The 22,578-nt window shown below is 35.8% G+C and overlaps 1 protein-coding gene across 1 annotated transcript in view; it reads right to left on the reverse strand.

Moving 5' to 3' along the window:
• Positions 1-22,578, reverse strand: part of LOC136833754 (voltage-dependent calcium channel type A subunit alpha-1-like) — a 1,031,224-nt gene that overhangs the window by 237,033 nt on the left and 771,613 nt on the right. Inside the window, 2 exon segments of the mRNA XM_067095975.1 lie at positions 9,508-9,614; positions 13,381-13,520. Coding sequence (XP_066952076.1) covers positions 9,508-9,614; positions 13,381-13,520 — 247 coding nt within the window.

The following is a 22,578-nucleotide window of genomic DNA, read 5'->3' on the forward strand; positions in this document are numbered from 1 at the left end:
TAACAACGCAAGATTTTGAGGTTCTCGACGAAGGACAGACTTTCATTTACATTTGGTTTGACTTAGAGAACAGAACGTAAACCAAGATGGAATCATCACTTCAGTACCAAACCTTTTAGTGGCTAAAAAGATGACTTTGAACCTCACTGTGCACTGGATGCTAACAAATCTGAGAAAAACAAAACATGGATTTTGAGAGATACAAGAAAAGTGTTCATGGAAAATTTCACTCATGGCAACATCCGACAACTCCCCTCAGCATCTGGTCTCCATGCCAACAAGATGCGATAGAAACTAGAGAAAGGGAAGGAGAGAGAGACAGAGAGGGAGAGAGCGAGCTTCTGATCGCGGGCTTAGGGCTAAGCGCTTCATGAACGTTAAGAGCATTTTATAATAAACAGACCCCATGGATTACCACAAAACAAAGATGAACAAATCTGTGCAATCAAATTATGATGTATCAAACTTTTTTTTTTTTAATAGAATGGGCGGTACCTAATGAAACATGCAATATCAAAAATGGGAAAATTATTAAATTGAATCCGTCTCGTAATCTGGTACATCACAAGATGATTGGGTAAAACATTCTGCAAGTTTTGGGTCTGCCGCCTTCAAAGGCTGACACAATGACAAGAGTTCAAAACGGCTGATGTCATGACAGCACCAAAACAGACAAGAGAAGAGACATTTGGTCTGCGTCAAACGTCCACCAATAATGAAAGCTCTCTCTCTCTCTCTCTCTGTCTCAAGATAATTTTGATTGTTATTTCACAACCAAGTATAGTTACATTTCGACACAAGAATTTTATCCACCACACCACTCTCAGAACTAACAACTCTGAGCAACGCCCAGTTCAGGAATTACTCGAAGTCAAGCGGAAGACATAAAAATTCTGGCGAAGACACCCCTACCATATCAATGAGAAACGCAGAGAAGGACAAGGGGTGTGACCTTCATCCATAGAGGACTGCACTTCAAAGAGGAAAGTTCCACAAACACACACACACACTCACACAAACGCATACATACAGTAAGTCTATGCATACATTCATTATGGATGAACAGACGGTCGAACGTGAACGAAGTGTATACTCACAAATCTCAAATGCTGTAGACATGCACAAACACCACCCACACATTTATTTTATATATATATATATATATATATATATATATATATATATATATATATATATATATATATATATATATATATATATGTATAATGTATAATCAGATGCAATTCTTTAACTCTGCAGTGAGTGCTGAGCATTCTTTCTTTCAATATCTTGTGCAAACATTATCGTACTATCTGAACAAACTTGTCCATTGATGGAATAGCAAACGTGCTGGTTTGGAATACAAATACACTTCTGATTAAACCAGCCTATGTGAGTAATGGTGCAAGCTTCAGAGATGAAATGTTGCCATGCTGATGCGCATTCATGACGTTTTTATATAGAACATAACTTGCCTGGATGATGAAATGCAGCCTACACAGTACTGGCATCAACCTAAACACTAAACAGTTTTACTTTAATAGCAACCTTCCTCTTATTTCTGCTTTTTGAGACATGCACTGGTTCAGCCCTCCAAAAGAAGGGTGATCGATATGTTCCTGCTAACTGCCTCACTGGTTACTCAAATTCTCTCTCTCTCCCACCAGTTTCTACTTTTAAAAAAAATCTGAATTCGATTCCTGTCTGCTGATGGATCTTGGGATAATCTTTCGTGGCAGCTCTAAATATGTTTAAGGCATTCGACAGTCTAACGCAGGTTCTGTTAGCCCCAGTTTATACTGAGGACTTTATTCCTTGTCTCAGTTAACTACCTATTTATGACCCTTTCAATTTCCAGATATTTTCATCAAAATGTAACTGAGACTATCACTGCATTCACCATTTTCTTTTTTGTGTTCGTCTCACTTGAGGAATTCTTGGAAAGAACACCTAATGCAAATTACTGGGACTGCTTCGAACAATTAAACAAATATGTGCAGTATTTAGTCCTTCTCTTCATCATAGCTACTGAAGTTTCATTTTGGACTTATTCGTTTACGTTAGGCATGGTCATTAATATCATTTATATAAAAATACATATATATATATATATATATACGCAATATCTATATATATATATATATATATATTTATATATATTTATAAATGTATACACAGTATATATTACACACACATATTATATATAAATTATATATAGTATATATATATATATATATATATATATATATATATATATATATATATATATATATATATATATATATATATATATATATATATATAGATAGATAGATAAATAAATTAAACAGATAGACTTTGCTTTAAACTTATTTCTGAAGACAACCAAAGAGTGACCTACAGCATGTAAAGAATCTATCAGTTCTCTGCTATTGAACTGACACTATCACAATTCAGTTATTTTGATCATATAATTCACTTGACTCTACAGTATTTGCAAACTTAATCATTTTTAAGGGGCCTTAAAATTGACTGATAAATAATTTGCCGAGATGGGGACGAGTGACTCCTCAAACAGTCAATCCGGCAAACGACCTTCCAAACTTTCCCAAAGAGTCTACACAAGACAAGAGCATTTGAGACTCATTTAAATGGATTGTGGAATGAAAAAACTGGAAAAGAGGACATTTTTTAGGTAGATACAGAATGGTTCCACTATTTAGATGGAAAATAGCATCATCAAACATGAATAACTCTTAAATGAAGTGAACTGCTTACTATTTTCCTCGGCGCCAGAAGGAATTTATACGGTATACTTTTGTTTCATTTCTGAAACTTAACATCATCTATTACAATGAAATTTATAGAAGCCAAGTGGAATTTCACCCAAGCATGGCTAAAAAATACTTATCTTTTCGTCAAGGTCTTAGAGGCGACCTTGCAGCTCTGATTTCTTATTGATAAGTGACACCATTTACATAAAATATACAGATGTGTCAAGGTAATGCAGTTGAATTAGCCACGGTCACATCTGTCCCCTAGCCAACAGATGGAGGAGAATCACACACACACACACACACACATATATATATATATATATATATATATGTGTGTATTTAAACATATATATGTCTTTAAGATGCTTTTCTCGTTTCTGAATTCAGTTTTCAGTCTTGTCCTGTTTTGAAATTCGAGCATCAATTTTTATGCTTTGAAGCATGCTATCAAATCTTAATTCCCCGATATACTGATAAAAACATGGATCATAAAGAGATAAAAAGCAACCTTCATATGTTTCACAATTAAACCAGAGAACTAAACGTGGATTAGTAGCTTTTCAAAATCAACTTTCAAATAAACTTCCTGATGTTACATAAACAGACAGTGGTATAATTTAAAATTAAGGTGGAGTGACCTCTAATGGAATATTAAAGAGAAAAATGATAAATGACTTATATTTAATTGACAAATAATTACCAAAGTTTACATCAGCAAAAACAACAGCAATAATAATAATAATAATAATAATAATAATAATAATAATAATAATAATAATAATAATAATAATAAATCTTGATTAGGTTTCCAGATATTTACTAGAGCATTAATTTCTGATTAAAGAAATAACAGGAAAATGTTAAATTTTAGGGCATACAAACTGACCAAAGGCCTCTAGACCAAGATAGTATTAACTGGCTTTTAGAGGACAGAGGTCCAAACAAGGCCTGTTATCCCCTTCAACGCCTTTCCACTTTGGCTAAAGACCCGTGCTGGTATATGGCTGGCTTAATTTAATCCAACCAGCCGTTCCGCTCAAAACCATCTCATATTAACATGTCAGCCTCAAGTTAACCTTATCTAACTAAAATTACTTAAAGCCTATGATATGGAACACCTGTAGCCGTATTCTACCTACATACGTAGGGTTCCTTTAAGTTTTTGCTATATGAAATAAATACATTAAAAATCGTTTTTGTTAGTCTGACCACCTATCTGTAATATATATATATATATATATATATATATATATATATATATATATATATATATATATATATATAAAATATATATATTTAATATATATATATATATATATATATAAAATATACATATTTAATATATATATATATATATATATATATATATATATATATATATATATATGAATGAATTAAACTAAACAATTACAGACAATGCGTTATGACGATCTCAAGTATACCACCAATATATAGTGAATGAGTCAAAACAATGATTATCATTTGCATAAAACTCACACATATAAGCTTGATTCATATGAATGAATTCATCTGAATCAAGAAAACCTTTCAGTCTGTAACGTTGAATACACAAACTCGGAATAACGTCTGCGCAAACTTGAACATATATTTCCTGAAATGCATACAACTTCATACATACACGTTACTGTCGCCCCAATGTATGAATTTAAACTCACACACTTACACAAGCACAAACAGGCACATGTACGCACAGAGACAGATATAAAGAGAGACATTAGGAGAATCAGGTGAGGGCATCTTACCCTTCTTGAACTGAACTTCAGTACCTCCCTCTTGTTTAGAAGCAGAATGACCAGATGCTGAAAACCAACTTTTTGGATGCTGTGAGGTCGGATGTCGAAAGATGCCAAAGGGTCAGTTGTCCAAAAACATTTCGGCGGTTTGATGCCAAAAGGCCAGACACCGAAAGAAACCTCAGTGCTCTGGTACAGAACTGTCCTTGTTGCAGATGTCATTTTTGTTTTGTCAACTGAATGGTCCAATACAAGAAGCAACTTTAATGATTCGATACCGAATAGTTTGATGTTGAAGAGAAACTAAATGTCCAGATGCTAAAAAAAAAGAACCTTAGTACAGTGATGATGATCATAAAAGTAAAGTTCAAAAGAAAGATTCTAACCGAATGGCTAAGCACTGAATGTGACCTGAATTTTCTGATGTCCTCCACAACTTCAGTGTCCAGACCTGACAAGCAAAGCGAATATTTTAAGGTTGTAGGCAACGTGAATGTTTCAGTGTCGAAAGTCAGGTGAATTTTCTGGTGCTGAAAAGGAATTGAATGTTTTGATAATGAGCACAACTTGAGAGTTCTTAAGTATAGCAGGACTGCCCTGTTCTGCTTCGAGGTTCCATTTACCTTCCAAAGTTTTGACACTCCTAAATATCACTTAATCGCTGCAAAGAATTCAATCGAACGGCCAGATAAAACAAACATTTCCGACACCTCATTGTAACTCACCAGTGGCTAATATGATCTAAAATTTGACATACATCTGTGACGACTGTCTCCTGTTGATCTGTGACAACTGGTACGCTTGAGAGAGAGAGAGAGAGAGAGAGAGAGAGAGAGAGAGAGAGAGAGAGAGAGAGAGAGAGAGAGAGAGAGAGAGAGAGAGAGAGTTGGGGAAATCATAGTAATATATAAAAACTTTTTATGTAAGGAGTTGATAAACCAGCTGATTTAACATAACTGAGAGAGAGAGAGAGAGAGAGAGAGAGAGAGAGAGAGAGAGAGAGAGAGAGAGAGAGAGAGAGAGAGAGAGAGAGAGAGAGAGGGAAGAATGTCCAGTGATTATTAGAATCAGGTTATCTAAATGTCTTAACACTAAGATGAAAAACTACAAACTTTCCTTTGACTTACATACGTATAATAAAAATGGTCCATGTAAGAATTGGCGTAAGAAACAGGCAAAAGGGGCTCCGCAGAAGCACTGAAAATTCATGGAAAAATATATCTAAAACAGACATAATAAAAAAAGGGAGAGAGAGAGAGAGAGAGAGAGAGAGAGAGAGAGAGAGAGAGAGAGAGAGAGAGAGAGAGTATACACTACTTATCCACATGCAAAAATTGTGCATGGATGTAAAAAATATCTAGAAGAGAAATGAAAAAAAAAGTCTACTACACTACTATGCAAAAGTGAAAGAATGACACCATCATCATCATCATCATCACCACAAAAATGCCAAAGGAAAAGAAAGTTCTAAAAGCTTTATTGAAACACTTCAGAGTGATCATAATAAGAGTAAGAGGAACAAGAAGGATAATAATAACAATAATAATGATAATAATATTAGTGATAAAAGTAGTAACAGCAAAAGTTCCTACACTATGGGAAATTTACGGGTGAGAATGCTCCACTTCCACTGACTGAAATCTAAGGATCAGTGAATAAGAAATGGTGAATAATAGAAGCGGAGGCCTTCTGTGACATTTGGGGGTCATCGTTACTGTAGCTGCTGCAAGACGGGAGGCAGCCTGGCCCGGTCACGGGCGTTATGGGGCGAATAAATGAATCATTATCATGGCCAGGATCGTTACTCCAAAACATACAATTGATAACATGAGAGTGTCAGCGTCTTTCCTTAACTGATTTTAATCCTTTTTTCTCTGTAGTTGTTTGAATACAGTACTAAAACACAATGAACCTAGGTCATGGGGGGATAGATACATTACAGGGAGTCTGAAGGAAGCAAGTAGGCGGGTCGTTTCCAAAACGTTTAAAGGGAGAAAGGGACATAGCTCTGGCTTAGCGTGGCTTTGGCATTGGCATTTAAAAAGAGGGAACAAGCAGGCATTTTGTTTTTGTTCAATATGCAGCAGCACAGCAGCAGCAGCAGCAGCAGCAGCAGCAGCAGCAGCAGCAGCGGCAGCATGTCATCAGCAGCAACCCAAAAACTTAAATAAAAAAGATTAACCTTGAACTTAGGAGAAGCAAAGGATTCCAAAACACACAAACATACGGCTAACATGTCATAGATGATAGACGTAAGACAGCACTTAGGGGTGTTGTGTATGTCTGTCTGTCTGTGTGTGTGTGTGTGTGTGTGTGTGTGTGTTTGTGTGTGTGTGTGTGATAGTGTTGACTTCTGTGTTGTGCATGAAGGAATCTTTGTGAGTGCGTACAAATGCATGAATGTGCGTGCATGTGAGTGTGTGCGTGTATGTGTCGTATGTGTCAGTGTGTGTCTGTGTGTTTCTCAATGATCTAGGACTGGCTACTTACTCGGTATGCCTGATACTAGTTTTAGTGGCCTTAGAACTCGGATTGCTCTCAGTGTTCTTAAGTCTACTCCTAAGGGGTCCGAGATAAATTGCGTGATGAATCTGAAAAGCAAGGATAAAGACCGTAGCTACACACTAATGTTGGCTATGAGGTTTCCACAACTACTTTTCTAAGTAATAGATAGACTAAACTCATTGAAAGAACAGTCACTTCTAAAATCTATGAAAAATTCGTTAGATATCAGTGAAAACCAGAGACGGGGAGGTGAGGGGGCAGGAAAAGGCATGGAGAAGAGAGATGGCCGGGAGAAGGGAGTGGCTATAAAGAGGATGGGAAGGATAATAGCCAAGGAAAGAAAGAAGAAGAAGAAGAGGAAGAGGAGCAGGGCAGAAAAGCGACGAGAAGTGAGGCAGAAGGGCTTATCGTTTTATAAAGATCTTTTCTGTAGAGGAAAAAAATAGCGAGGAGAGGCAAGGGAGGTACGATATAGGTAAAAGCGACACAGAAATACTGTAAAATTATTAGTATTTCACTTGACGACAGCAGGAGGAGGAGGAGGAGGAGGAGGAGGCAAGAGGCAGGAGATAGATTACTTGGGAGAGGTAGGCGGGGAAGGATGGAGGATGGCAGGTATCATGGCGGGAAAGGGGGCGAAGATACACCCAAAGGTCAGGCTGCAATAAATAGTTGAGGAAGGGGGATGGGGGTTGGACCCGGGGTTTAAAAAAAAAAAAAGAAAGAGGGGCAATACAGTACCCCCGGGGGGGGGGACAACAAGGGCAATAAATAACACACGTTGCTTGGTAGTGCCTGCACGACTACTCCGTCTACCATGATTCAAAATAAGCGAAGGCTGCGAATAGCGGGTTAGTTAAAGAAAATTGTTAAAGGTAAAAATTTGATTCCACTAATATTCGTCGGCACTACTACTTTGTGATCTATATACCTATATACCTATAGTTTGTCAGTCAATGGTCTACAGGTTTCATAATGCATTCGGACCAGCTAAGAAAGTAGTAAGTAATCATTCTCAGACACTCAAAATGGAGAGACAGAGATTGAGTATTTCTATTTGTGTCATCATCATCATCATCATCATCATCAACTGGTGGTGGTAGTAGTAGTAGTAGTAGTAGTAGTAGTAGTAGTAGTAGTAGTAGTAGTAGTAGTAGTAGTAGTAGTAGTAGTGGTAGTAGTAGCAGTAGTAGTAGCAGTAGTACATGTACCCAAAGCTAATAGTAATAGTGACAGTAACAATAGAATGACTAACCAGGAACCAGGACTATTTGTTCCCATGAGGGTCTATAGGTATATGATCCCATGCGTCCACTGTCCTCCCTACAGAGGAAATAATAATAATAATAATAATAATAATAATAATAATAATAATAATAATAATACACTGACTGAAATGAACAGCAATATTGGATGATAATCTAAATCCCCCACAGAGCAATGAAAAGATCCTCTCGCCACTACATCTACATAGTGTCTATTTACCAGTTCTAGGAGATCTCATTCATCACGCGGCCGAGCTACCCACTAGCACAGCACGCAGCCGCGCAGTAGCAGCAGTAGTCGCAGAAGCAGGGGGGCAGAACAACGGCAGCAAGCAAAGGACACCACAGACAGATGACAAACTCCATGTCATCCCTTCAGGATAACTCCAAAGGAGGGAAAATGGAAGAAGAGGAGGCCAATATAAAAGGCCACGTAATGATGAAGGAACCGCCATGAGGATAACATCACAATGCGCTGGTTATTGCAATCTGTCTCAGACTACTTCTCACTTCTATTTTTTGTAAACAAAAGAACATATGCGCACGCAGGCGCGCACACTAATATGTCAACCAGCTGCTACTGAAGGGAAATCAAAGTACGAGTCAGTTATTGCAACATGAGAAACTGAAATGAAAAAAAGATATCTTTACTGCAAACTAAAAGAATCTACAGTGAAAGAAATGGCAAATCAGAGAAGAAACTTAACCGGATGAAGCATTTCTGAAAACCTAACATCTCTTTACTGAACCAACATCGAAGTCATGTTACCTCATGGCGGCCATAATTTTTCCCCAAAACTCAGCATGACCAATACACGGCCAAGCACTGCCACTAAACTAGCCACAAATTTGGCCGTGATATTGGTCCATACTGCGTTCTCAGTAAGTACATCAACGTGTAATTAATGGCAATCATGAATGACGTTGAAGGAGAAATACATCACGTTTAGGGAGGAATGGAGTTTGAATTTTGAAAAGCTACTGTCGCCTTCGCCTCTCTGGAGAGGGCAGCGAGCAGTCTGCGTCCGTCTTTGTCTGTGTCTTTCTGTCTGTGTGTCTGTTATGCTAAATGTGTCTATCTGCTGCCACCCCCCGCCACCACGTTCACCACCGTCGCCACAGCGCCACAGCGAAGGTGTAACTATTGTCTAGCGAGCAATGGGGGGAGGGGAGGGACCGGATGTTGCTTCAGTAGTAGAAGGCAGAGCGTGTCCCCGGGACACTTACTTGGCAGCCGCGAGACCAACTTGAGGGGCCTGAGGACGCGGAACGATCGAAGCATCCTCAGATCCACAGTTTGGCCAACACTATCCGCTGCTATTAATGTCATACCGCTGTCATAGGAAGACACAGCCAAATACCATCACAGGACCCTCTCAAACACAAGAGCTACTTAACAACGCACAATTTTCCCAAACGTAAACATAACTACTGCATTCATCATCATCATCATCATCATCATCAATCATTTGAGGTCTCGGCGACACTAACATCTCTTTCAAATGGATGCTTAACAATATGCCTAGTCATCCAAGCGTGCCTCTATCATCTTTTTCTTTATTCTTCTTTTCAAACAGATTATGGATGAAATGGGAAAATATGGTCTCAGAAAGGGAAGGACTACGGAGAGGAGGGAAGGAAAAAGGATGGTGAGACTACATGAAATGTTTTTCCAAGTTCTTATTCTTAAGAAAAAACGCCTTGGGTTGGAGAGAGAGAGAGAGAGAGAGAGAGAGAGAGAGAGAGAGAGAGAGAGAGAGAGAGAGAGTTACTTGCGAGGGTGGATGGGGTCAGGGCAACTGATAAAGAGATCTGTCTGAAGCTTTCTTTTTAAATACTGCGTTAAAACCGCTTCCGAGAAACTTGGTTTGGCATATTCTCAAATGAACAGATTATTACTTGTAACTGACATTTGTAGGAAAGGGCACAGGGGCTAAATTTCGACTCCATTTTTTCTACGAAGGGTGGATGAGGCAAGCCTGGATTCTTTCTCTTTGTTAGGCTCTGTGTTACGCGTCCATTTCAAACAAATCTTAGTGACACAAAGTCCTTATTGTCTAAAATAGTCTTTGACAATAACAAAATATAACTGAAAGAAAAAGTCCACATCCTGCAGACAAGGGAAGAGCAAGGACTCCAAAGCCAAGGCCACTGTAAGTTGACCTCAGGTCAGGCGCCCCAGCTCTATCCTAACCTACAGAGTGGCAACCTAACTTTTTTAAACTTTAAAAAGTTACTCTTAACTTTAACTTACACTTAAAACATGAATTTTGATATCATTAACTCAATCAAATACTAAGGAAAAATGAAAGAACTTAATACAATGATGTGATATATATACCTCCCATTGTGCATTTAAAATGACCTTTTAAACTGATCTTTTAGACAGAATGAAAACTTTTCCCCACCCAAAGAACAATGAAGATAAAGTCATTCTTTAACATGATTCAGCAGTGACTTAAAAGTGATGGAACCTGAGTGTATCTACTCCATGTGCAATATTTGTATATAATATTCATGCAATTGCATCTGACATTGATTAAGTAGTCGCATCAATGGGACAAAAGAATACTGAAATATGAATATATTGGTAAATAACAATGTCCTGTCACTTATCGAACCTTGTTGTTAGTAGGTTTTATCAAATAGGTCTCAACAACCTTAATAACTAGGGGACCAAAATGCAATAAATTATAGTAGAAAAAAATCATGAGGACCAAAAAAGTACCCGTAGAGACCCGCAGAGCGAAGAACCCGAGCCACGATGGCCAAACCTCGAACCGAGAAGAACTGTTTCCCATTCGACCGCTGGACCATCCCGACAAGGGACCTGCTCTCTGCGAGTCTCCACTGTCAGTCATATCAAAATGAGATAAAACATACAATTATTAGCTAGGCATTGCAATCAGTACTAAAACCAGCAACGTGAAATGTCCTGAAAGGCAACAGTTAAAATGTAAAAGCCATTAATGTCATCGATTTATAAACTGCTAGTAAGAATAGGCGCTGGAGTCCCATCGATGAAAAAATTGATTTCACCTGAAACATCATATCATGGAATATCTGCAGGCATAAAAATTGGATAAAAATCTCCTTGGCAGAAAAAAATATAGCTTCCATGATAAAAATGCAAAAAAGCACATAGCTATATATACTGTATATATATATATATATATATATATATATATATATATATATATATATATATATATATATATATATATATATATATATATATATATATATATGTATATATACGTACATACGTACTGCATATATTATACTTATATTTACATACATAAATGAATTAATAATCACCTACAGCGATATTTATCAAAAGAGTTTTAAGATTAAGAAAGGGAATGAGAGAAAAATAAGAACTTTCAAGTCTAACTCTACATTTGCTACACTATAATTAGGCAAAACCAACTGACTGGAGTGATAGCAATGCTTTTTGTGGAGATTAGAACCTAAAGTGAAGTAATGACTGTCCCTAGGCTATTGACGCAAAGAGACTTGAAAATCATCAAAGAATGTATTTACATTTCTAATAATGAATTTTTGAAGTATTATAAAATTTTTTTTATTTATAATACTGATTTTCAGGTGGCTTCTGATTAAACCATTAAACACTTTTAAACCTAAAATACAAATATATAAAGAATTAAACATATCTATATCATTTAGTAATAGAGATGAGAAATTCAAAACCTCCACAACTGCTGTGGTATTTTATGTTTGTTAAATCGTTCGTATTTGAATGTTTCAATTCGTATTTGATACGTTGTTTTTCTTCAAGATTACCAAAAATTTTTTTGTACATAAACAGCGAATTTTCTTTACAATGAATGACAGAATGAACCAACCAACAAGTTACGGAGATGTATCAATTTGGCAGGAGTCAACTTTCACAGTATCAAAAAGAAGAAATCGAAACAGGGATGGTACAACCCGTAGAGTTTTCCTCAGCAAACTTGATGCCGAGCTTTAGCCAGTATAGAAAATGACTGACATTATACAATGTGATATCAAAATGTGATTATCAATGATAATTTAAGCTTAATTCTAATGTAATTAAAGGATATTTCACAAAAGTTTAATTCTGTCATCTTTTCACACAATCGTTTTCTTTGATTCTGAACCAGATATTATGACATCTTGCTCACCACGGCGAAATGGGGGAATCACCGGATGCGAATTTATTTTATCGAAATTATTATTGCACAATTCAGATATGTGTACGTCATAACAAGCAAAATATGCACATTTCTGGAAGATTAATGAACACTGTGAATTGCAGATATCATTTCATCAATTTTCTAAAATTGATGGAATTTCCTGAAGATGCGACCTGTATCTGTTTTCTGTTTACACAGAGGCATGAACGTCTACGAAACGGCAACATATAAATAAATCAAATTTGAACCTAATATTAAACTTAAGTTTTTAATCTGAAACGTACGTTTTAACGGCCTTTTCTTTTCAGAAATATCCGTTACCGTAACTAGACTATTACATGACTGAGTATCTTACACCTGATACACACTAACTAGCAACCAATCGCAGTTACGCATAACTTTTGCAACGGAAATCATTACATTTTTCACAAACCAAAATATACTGTAGCAGCTCCAGGGATGTGAGACTGAAAAGAGCTTCGTGTAAAGCAATCTCCATTTATTTTCCGTAGCCCCATTTCACCCGGATGGTTATTTAAAGAATTCTGCAACTGTCTCGTGTCCATTTATATCGGTGACGTCTTAATGTTAAATACTGATTCTCCATTCAATAAGATAGGAAGAATGCGAGCTCGAATATCTTCTTCCGGGTATCCAAAAATTCATCTGGCGTTTATGGTATCAGTAACTATTTTCGCTGGAAAGCGGATAATTATACATTCGGAATTACTTTCTCTTCCAATTTCCCGGACATGTTCCACGAGCCGATACGCGTTTACCTAAACTGCTATACCTATCTTGTCTCATCGCAATGAACTGAGAGACCGATGAATAGAAAGATATAAAAGAAGGCGAAGGAGGAGGAGGAGGAGGAGGAGGAGGGAAAGAGAAACTAGATCAAAGAAAAGGAGGAAGAACTTACCCCGTGACAACGACCACAAAATCCATGATGTTCCATATGTTCCTCAGGTAGGAGTACGGGTGGAGGCAGAAACCCAGCGCCAAGATCTTCAGCGACGCCTCAACACAGAAGATGAAGAGGAAATAAGGCTCTGTCTTCTCCTGCAAAACCAAAGAGGCGTCTCACTTTCCAGAGAAGAGTCGAAAAGGCACAGAACGAGGAAGCATGCTAACAGCCTAATGGCTGTGATGCACACCATGCATTCGTCAACACTTTTCAAGTAATGTTATTTTGATAATCTACGGATCCGGTTCTAAAAAACACTCTTGTTCAGACTTACTCTTGTCCTTACCTTACGTCATCGGATTCTTTGCTAAAGGAAAACTTTATCAATTAAATAAACAGCTGTACAGATGAGAACGTGGAACTGCTAAAAACAAAGGGGACATAACGATCACAACAGTTATTAATTGTGTAACACACATCCTAAAATACAACCAGATCTACGTATACATTGCATGGAGCCCAGTTTACAATTGGGTATGTTTACAAGTAATAAATTGAATGTGTACATGTGTATATAAATATCCATCGCATACAAGTAACCCGGAATGAAAGTCTTATAAGACTTCAATTAAAACCATCAAAATTGGTTTTCTGATATGGTCTCAATTGTTCGACCCTGCAGACAAGCCACAAATACAGCATTAGGAGAAACTGTAAATGTGCGTTTAGAATGGAAACTGCCACTTTGAGCGGCAAATGATACGATTATTTGCTGCAAATGTGTAGAAAGTGCAATTGTGATACTCTGCTTACCCTTTAAAGCTGCTTTTCCATTACAGCTGAATGAAGGAAAGTTCCCACAAAATTGAAAGAGAAAAAATATATGCCTAAAATAAGAGAAAATCCTAAAGTAGTGAATAAAACAACCTACTGGAGTTAAATTTACAATACGAAATATAAATCAACTCAATAGATTTCAATATTCTCTTAAATTTAGAGATGCCAAATAGTTTTATAGTCATACTGGTGAGGTTACGATTGACAGTAAACTTGTGTTCCACAATGCTTTAACATTCAGATTTCACAACTAGCTCTGAAAATACAATAACTAGACTCGAAGCGTAAAAATTCTAAATATTAAAAAGAGCAACTGACTGTCTTACTGCACTAAAAACTATGAACTGCACTTGTTACACTAACATGGCTTTCCTAGTCCACGAAATACTATAGATGAAAGAGCTGAAACATAAAATGCAAGTGCATTTAGATGAAAAAATATGACGTCACGGTTTCCACGGCTACTTTCTGGGATCAACTAGCATTACGCACATCACAGCCAGCTGAAGAACGGTGCGAATTAGGGTGTAATATGTCACACCAGGATATAGATTTAAAAAAAATAGTTAAACTCAGACACTCAAAAACACCCAACAACCAACAAAAACATCGAAAGAGGAACCATAACACGATTAAATCTAAAATATAAAACTAATGAGATTCTAGAAAATAAATATTCCACCTGGCAATAAATAATAATTATAAATTCTGAATTCTTCAACGAGCAGTCACACACACACATACATACCATATATATATATATATATATATATATATATATATATATATATATATATATATATATATATATATATATATATATATATATATATATATTCTGGTATATTCTACGTTTGATAACTCTTACATTTAAAAGTTGCTTGATTCAGTTTAACTGGTCTGTATTTAGAAATATAACTTATATATATATATATATATATATATATATATATATATATATATATATATATATATATATAATATATTTATAAATATTTAGGTAAAGTTATACTTCTAAATACAGACCAGTTAAACTGATCAAGTAACTTTTAAATATAAGAGTTATCAAACGTAGGACATATCTGTATATATACTGTGTGTATATATATATATATATATATATATATATATATATATATATATATATATATATATATATATATATATATATATATATATATATATACATACACACAATATACAAATGTGTACGTTTGAACATACTTAATCATACACAAATGTGTACGTTTGAATGCATACATTTATCTGCAAATAAATATATAGATATATATACGAATATATAATATATAAGTATATGATTTATCTGCAAATAAATATATACAAAGTACGCTCATATATATTTTACAAAGAGACATATATAATATATACAGTATATATATATATATATATATATATATATATATATATATATATATATATATATATATATATATATATATATATATATATATATATATATATATATATATATATATATATAATATATATATATATATATATAATTTTCTAGCATCATGACATAAAAAGAAAACAAAGCGTGAATAATATTCTGATGGATTCCACGACTACATATCATAGCAAACAGTGAGGTGGTGTCGATTTACCCGTAGCAACAGTACTCAGGAGACAGGCGGTGAAACAAGCAATGTTTTTGACTGGTACTGAAAAGTGAGTCAACAACAATTTCAAACGGACACCATCTGTGCCTGACTACGGAGCAAGGGTCTTCGCTACAGCGGTGCCAAAGAAAGAAATATAAGTAATGAAAATACGTTGGGAAGGAAACGATCAGAAGATGAAATTCCCTCTTGGCCCAGTGTTTGACCTTGATCAAATATGGAACGGAAAGAACGTCTGAGTTCTCTAATGTTGCAAATTATCATTTAAGAATGTTAAGATTTTCTTTCCAGTATAAGATGACCGTCAAGGAAAATTTTTATTTTTTAGCATTTCAATTTTTAAAACAGTAAGCAGTTATGATCTGGATTCATTCAAAATTTAGTGCATTCTGAAAAAGATGGCTTTTTGAAAGATTTATATACAAAAATCAGCATGTCTAAACATCACTTGTTTCTACAGTTTAAGTCTAAACACAAGAGTAGCACGTCATCATGACATCATTACATACAGCAACATTCACACACTCACGCTCTTTCGCCTCAGCACTTCCACTGCGACAAGCCTGCAAATCTGTCCTCTTCACCAAACCGTATACAACACTCTATTCCACCTTCACAACAGAGCTCATCTTTCGCATTTCTGAATGTCAACGCACTCTGTATGCACTATGCATTCAGCTGACTGACAAGGCGACAGATACTATCCAATTAGTTACTTGCAGATTCAGTTTCCAGGAGCTTTCACCAGTTTTCTTTCAGTCACGTCCAGCAACTCCATCTTTACAAAGATGGACAGGTTCAGCAATACCTTTACATACTGCATCTTTTTCTCCCCAACCTCCTGTTCCACAAATTTCGTAATTTACCTATTCTGTGAGTCATCTCTCCTTCTATCCCACCATAATCCAGCTGATTTCATTCCAAATCCAGTCATAAGTAACTGTCTGATTTCTGTAGATTCTATCAGCTGTCATCATTTGTGAAATCAACACAGCAGCCACTATGCATTCCAACCTTATCCCACAATCTTTGACCTATGACCCTTCGTTTCCAAATATTTCACAATAATCTCTTGATGCAAATGCAGAACAGCCAAGTATACATATAGCACCCTTGCACGAACCAATATCGCTTCCATCTACAAGTTCTTCTTGCACATTGCATTTTCAAATCAACATTAGCAAACCCTTCTGTAACACGAGTGTACTTAACAAATGCCTGGATCCTACTTAATCACATTCTCTGTTTTATTTTCTATATCAAACACCCTCTCTGCACATTCTCTCACATATATAATATAAATATACATTATATATATATTATATATATATATATATATATATATATATATATATATATATATATATATATATATACATATATATATATATATATATATATATATATATATATATATATATATATATAAATATATATATATATATATATATATATATATATATATATATATATATATATATATATATATATATATATATATATATATATATATATATATATTTATATATATATATATATATATATATATATATATATATATAATAACAACCTTACATCTTTTACTAATGCCACTGATTGTCCCTCTTTTCATAATGCTGTACCCTCTTTGTGGAAGCGTTATAAAAATTTCAAATTAAACGTTAATTAAAAGTCACCTTAGGCAAAAAATAGACAATTGTCAGAAAATTTCTTACATCAGTTCCTCACGAAAAAAGAATTACACCCTGAGTTACTAATTCACCATATTTGATCAAAGAGCAAGAGGTCATTCACAGGCCATACATGATTTAAAATGAGATAAAAAAGTATACGAAAAACGAAAATCAGAGCTACCATCTACTGGATGCGTTTCATACGGAAAATTCTATCTTTTCCACACCAAATTTATTTTTTTTTTACTTCGTGGAGGTGACTTTTACCTTAAGTTAACTTTCATACCTTGCAGATGTTATCGGACGGGAATGAATGTTTTTCTTTTTTAATCGCTCATTTATGCATTGCTTTAACGCACAATTAATATCGCATTCATCGGAAGAGCAAATGATATATTACGATTCAACGTCATGCTATCGGCTGGTCGCTTCCAAGTGAAGTAATGGACATCGTGTAAAAGTCACCACCAAGAACATTCCACCCGTGCAAGTTGAAGGAAGAAAAACACCTGGGTTATGAAACGCATCGCTGCATTTAGGATCTAGAGCAGGGTACTGCGTGGAAAGGAGAAACACAGATTTGGTAGAAAGAGCATAGAATAAGAAAAACGTTATTCAAAACAAGAAAAACTTTAGAAAACAAAACCAATACACAAACACTTACGTTACAATATACATTATTATGGAAGTAGGTAAATAAATAAATAAATAAATAAACAAATAAATAAAAATAAATAACAGCATACTTACAAAAACTCAAGTGTAAAAGAAAAGTCAAGCAAACTTTTAAAACCGGGGTTATAAACCTACAAACTAGTCAGTATCTATGTATAAAACCTTCTGGTCACATATTTTTACTAGATATAAAGGTATTTGTGCTTGCCACAATGACCCCTTAACCTCCGGATTTCCTGCAACCTTTTTGAATACGCGTATCAATACAAGTCTTAGTATTCACCTCTTGCCCTTCTGGTTATTTCAGGTACAATCTATGTTTGAAGGACAGGTAACGGAATAGAGATTACCTGAGGCACACCAGTTAGGTGGTCATCTAGCTAAACAAGCACACTGCCAGTTTCATATCTGTGTCTGCTTAATGATAATATTCATGTGTAGGACGAGAACAGTCAAGCTGTTTCACTCATCTACTAAACTGAAAACTAAGCAGGTCAGTGACAGGTTTTTGGCAAGCCGTTGTAAAGGGTTCCTCAACTTTGAAATAAGTTGTCACAATATATTTGGCTAGGGTAATTCTATGTAGGCCAAGGGGTGCCCTGCTGGATCAGTTGATTTTCAAGGCGCACAGTCCGGGGTCATTTCCATGTAGATGTGAAAGAATTCAAAGGCGTTGTGATGCGACCAAAACTACTGAAATAGCCGTTCCTTGAATGTTAATGACGCGACTGAATCAGAAGACGATTAGTTGAAATGATCAGCAGTACTCTCAAAGTCAGCCATACTACCTACTTCATAAAGCAAATCTGCCTCAAATTTCTACGGTGCCATAAATCTGCATCCTTGCCCGTTATTAGAGTTTGCACGGCCATTGCTAAACAGTTGTGTACCTTTAAATGTATCTCCACTGACAGACAACCAGCTACTCCATTTTTCAGCAATCTTGGGATTATGAATTTGTTCTTTCTGTCGCGGCTTGTTTTCATTACCAGTTCCAGTATTCGCCCACGCACAACATTTAGAAGCATTCCATATAAAAGAGAGCAACGTGCGCAGTTACTTAAAAACTTCCAGTCATTAACGACTGTCACCTCTATTGTCTCTTCATGTCCATCGAGTTGCCAATTGCCAAAGAGATTATTCTAATATAATCACATACTGATGCGTATCGTATTCTTTTTCTCTCACTGTGGATTCGTTATCAGGCAGTCTCCAAAAATGTTATTAATACAAATAACAGGATCTATCGCATTATTTGTACGTTGCGTGTTTTAAACTCAGCGTTAGCATTCCTCCCATTACATTCATAGCTGGATTAGTTTACTGTTCAGGATCATAGGGTATTATTGGCATCAGGATGTTATTATATACTTTTAATCCCTTTCCCTTTGCACGCTCTCCTTTTTATACACAAGGACAATTTGGGCATTTCGTAATAACATATGGCAACCAAGAATATTATATGGCGATTATAATGATCACAGCATCGCACATCCCGGGGCATTGGCGATAAGGAACGGAGTGCATTCTGGGAAGAAGTGATGAAGTAGAAACCGAATGCTCCCGACGTAATAGGGAAGAGATTGCACGTGCGGAGAAAGAACAGCAATTGCGTGGAGCACTTACTCTGTTGCGATGAAATTAACTCTGGAAAAGGCGGATGCGATTATGTCACGACGTGTTAAAGTTGAAAGCAGTGTCATCCAAACTTTAATTTTTTGCTTAATATAATCTATATATAAAAATCTTCATTCTTAAAAAGTGCAAGATATGTCGGTTAACCATTCTTAGACTATTTATAATTAAGAAAACACTCTAAAGCATCCCGAAATCTAATGTTTGTTTAGGTATAATTTTGGTTAATATATATATATATATATATTTACACTTATTTCGAATAAAAAAATAAAAGCCAAATGTATTGAACCATGTCTGTACGAAAAATGGCTTTCTCTTTAAAGCATAATACACCTCTGCGGAAAAAACGGGAAATTTCCCTTAAAACTGAGCTGAACCTAATAAAGTTATACAGCCAGTCTTGGAACTGAAAACATTTGATTTTTCTGAGTCTTGTAGGATATTCTGTTTACGTCATCCTTCATCCGAGGCTTACTCATATCTCCGTTTACCATCCATTTCAAATTTTCGATTCAAGTATTTCAACCCTCATTAGGGAAAATAAACCACTATAAAAACATATCAAACGGCAAACACATCCTTAATCAAGAAAATAACTGAAAAAATAAACAACAAATCAAATAAATTAACAAGAGAGAGAGAGAGAGAGAGAGAGAGAGAGAGAGAGAGAGAGAGAGAGAGAGAGAGAGAGAGAGAGAGAGAATCAGCCAATCCACACAAAAGACTCCTGCCTGCTAAATCTATTCTACATTCGATAATTCCTCAGGATGTCATAATTAAATTTCATCTTACCAGCTGTAGATGGGACATCATCGGAGTTGGGTGCAGGTCCACACGAGTAGTGGTGGTGGTGGTGGTGGTAGTAGTAGTAGTAGTGGTAGTAGTAGTAGTAGTAGTAGTGTAGTAGTAGTAGTGGTGGTAGTAGTAGTAGTAGTAGTAGTGGTTGTGGTGGTGGTGGTGATGGGGGAGGGACGTAAGTGGAGGGTTAAATATGAGAGAGACATTCGACACATCGTGTAGCGTGTAAGAAGGAACAGGAGGATCAGGGTGCTGAGGGGGGTTAGCAGGGGAAGGACCAGGGACCTCAATTCCTATCTCAAAAATGAAAGAAAGCTTTGGGATGCTATTGAGGGAGAAAAACAGGGAGAAGGAAAAGGAGGAGGAGGAGGAGGAGGAGGACGAGAAAGCGAGGAGCAGAAGCTTGGGAAGGAAAGAACTTCCTAAAATAATGCTTTAACTTTTTAAGTCCTTCTACGTTCCTATGGCTATAGGTGGTGGGGGTCGGCGGGGAGTGGGGAGGCGGGAAAGACGGCACTTTTTGAGTAGTCATAGACAATACGGTGGGAACAGGTGTAACAATGATCTCATTGCCTTTTTTTAATTCAAAAAAGTCCCGAATTCTCTCACCTTTTTAGCTTTTGCTTAGAACATAAAGAACTGCGTTCAATAGAAAAAAACCCCTACCCTTAATTAGGTTCTTTGAATTGACATGACAATTGTCTTCATTTACGGTTCTGATACGGGATAATAACACTGTTTTTTTATTTATTTTTTTTTTTGCATATCAACATCAGATGGAAGTTCAACAGACTATCTAATCCTTCAGACGGACCAATTGATAGAAGGGAGAAATATTTGCTTTGTTTTCATCTACCTGAAGGAAAAGGGGTCTCTAAACATCCATTTGATGGTTACGTCAACTCTCAGGTCCCTTTCAGCAGAGACGCAAATGGATAGCGCCCTGAAATCTCTTTGCCTTTAGATAAGTTACGAATGAGGATGAAAGGACAGGCGATAATAATAGGAAAAAGGGGAAAATGAGTATATCATAAGCATCAGAGATAATTAACTGAGAAGAATATAAGTAACAATCCACAAATATATCTTTTTATTTTTAGAGAGAAATAACTGATAATTATGAATTAACTCTTGAGAATTTATTGCAATAACACTTTTAATAAGCTGAAACCAAATGTTCATATTTATAAGAATAAAAAAACACTACCTTCCCTAAATATGATGAGAATAACAACTAGTAATAGTCAGTCCATTTTTCATAAAATACAACACTCTTTCTTTCAAAAGAATCAAAAGATGCAGGAGAAGAATCTTTACATTTTCCTCTCATCACAACGTTCTTTTCAGCACTTTGGCAGAAGTTCTCAACTCTAACGTGAATAATTATATGCATGCAAGATTAAAGTCATGACTCATGCAATGAATTTAAAGAACTTTGAGCATCAGAATAATTAATAATGCAGTGCAGTTATGGAATAATATTGATTAATATGCTGAAGACCTCAAAATCGTCACCTCGTTAAATGAACTTATTTAAAGTTGATTGATATACATTAGTAGGTTTAAGATGAAATCATGAATATAATGCGTCATTCCATCTCAGCTACGAATAACATAACAGCCGTAATGCAAAAATGTCAGCGACCTGAATAAAGATCTAAGAGCAATGCAGTCAAGAAATGAAATAAGTATACCTTACTTGCCTCAGGGTTTCAATCACACAGTATTTCGTTTGTCGTAGAAAAAAAACTGTAGCTGAAGAAGACTCACGAGCAACTAACAATTAGAAATTCAGTCCATTTCATCCGTGGAAACCAAAAGATGAATAAACACGCGTTTCTTAACTCTTACACTTTATATGCCGTGTATCTCTCTTTTGCCAACCTGTACGCAAATCGAAACTGTGTCATAATGCAAGGATGCTGAAAATCCGGCCGAAATCCTCACGAGAC

Source organism: Macrobrachium rosenbergii, chromosome 52 (genome assembly GCF_040412425.1).
Source record: "Macrobrachium rosenbergii isolate ZJJX-2024 chromosome 52, ASM4041242v1, whole genome shotgun sequence".
Lineage (NCBI taxonomy): Eukaryota > Metazoa > Arthropoda > Malacostraca > Decapoda > Palaemonidae > Macrobrachium > Macrobrachium rosenbergii.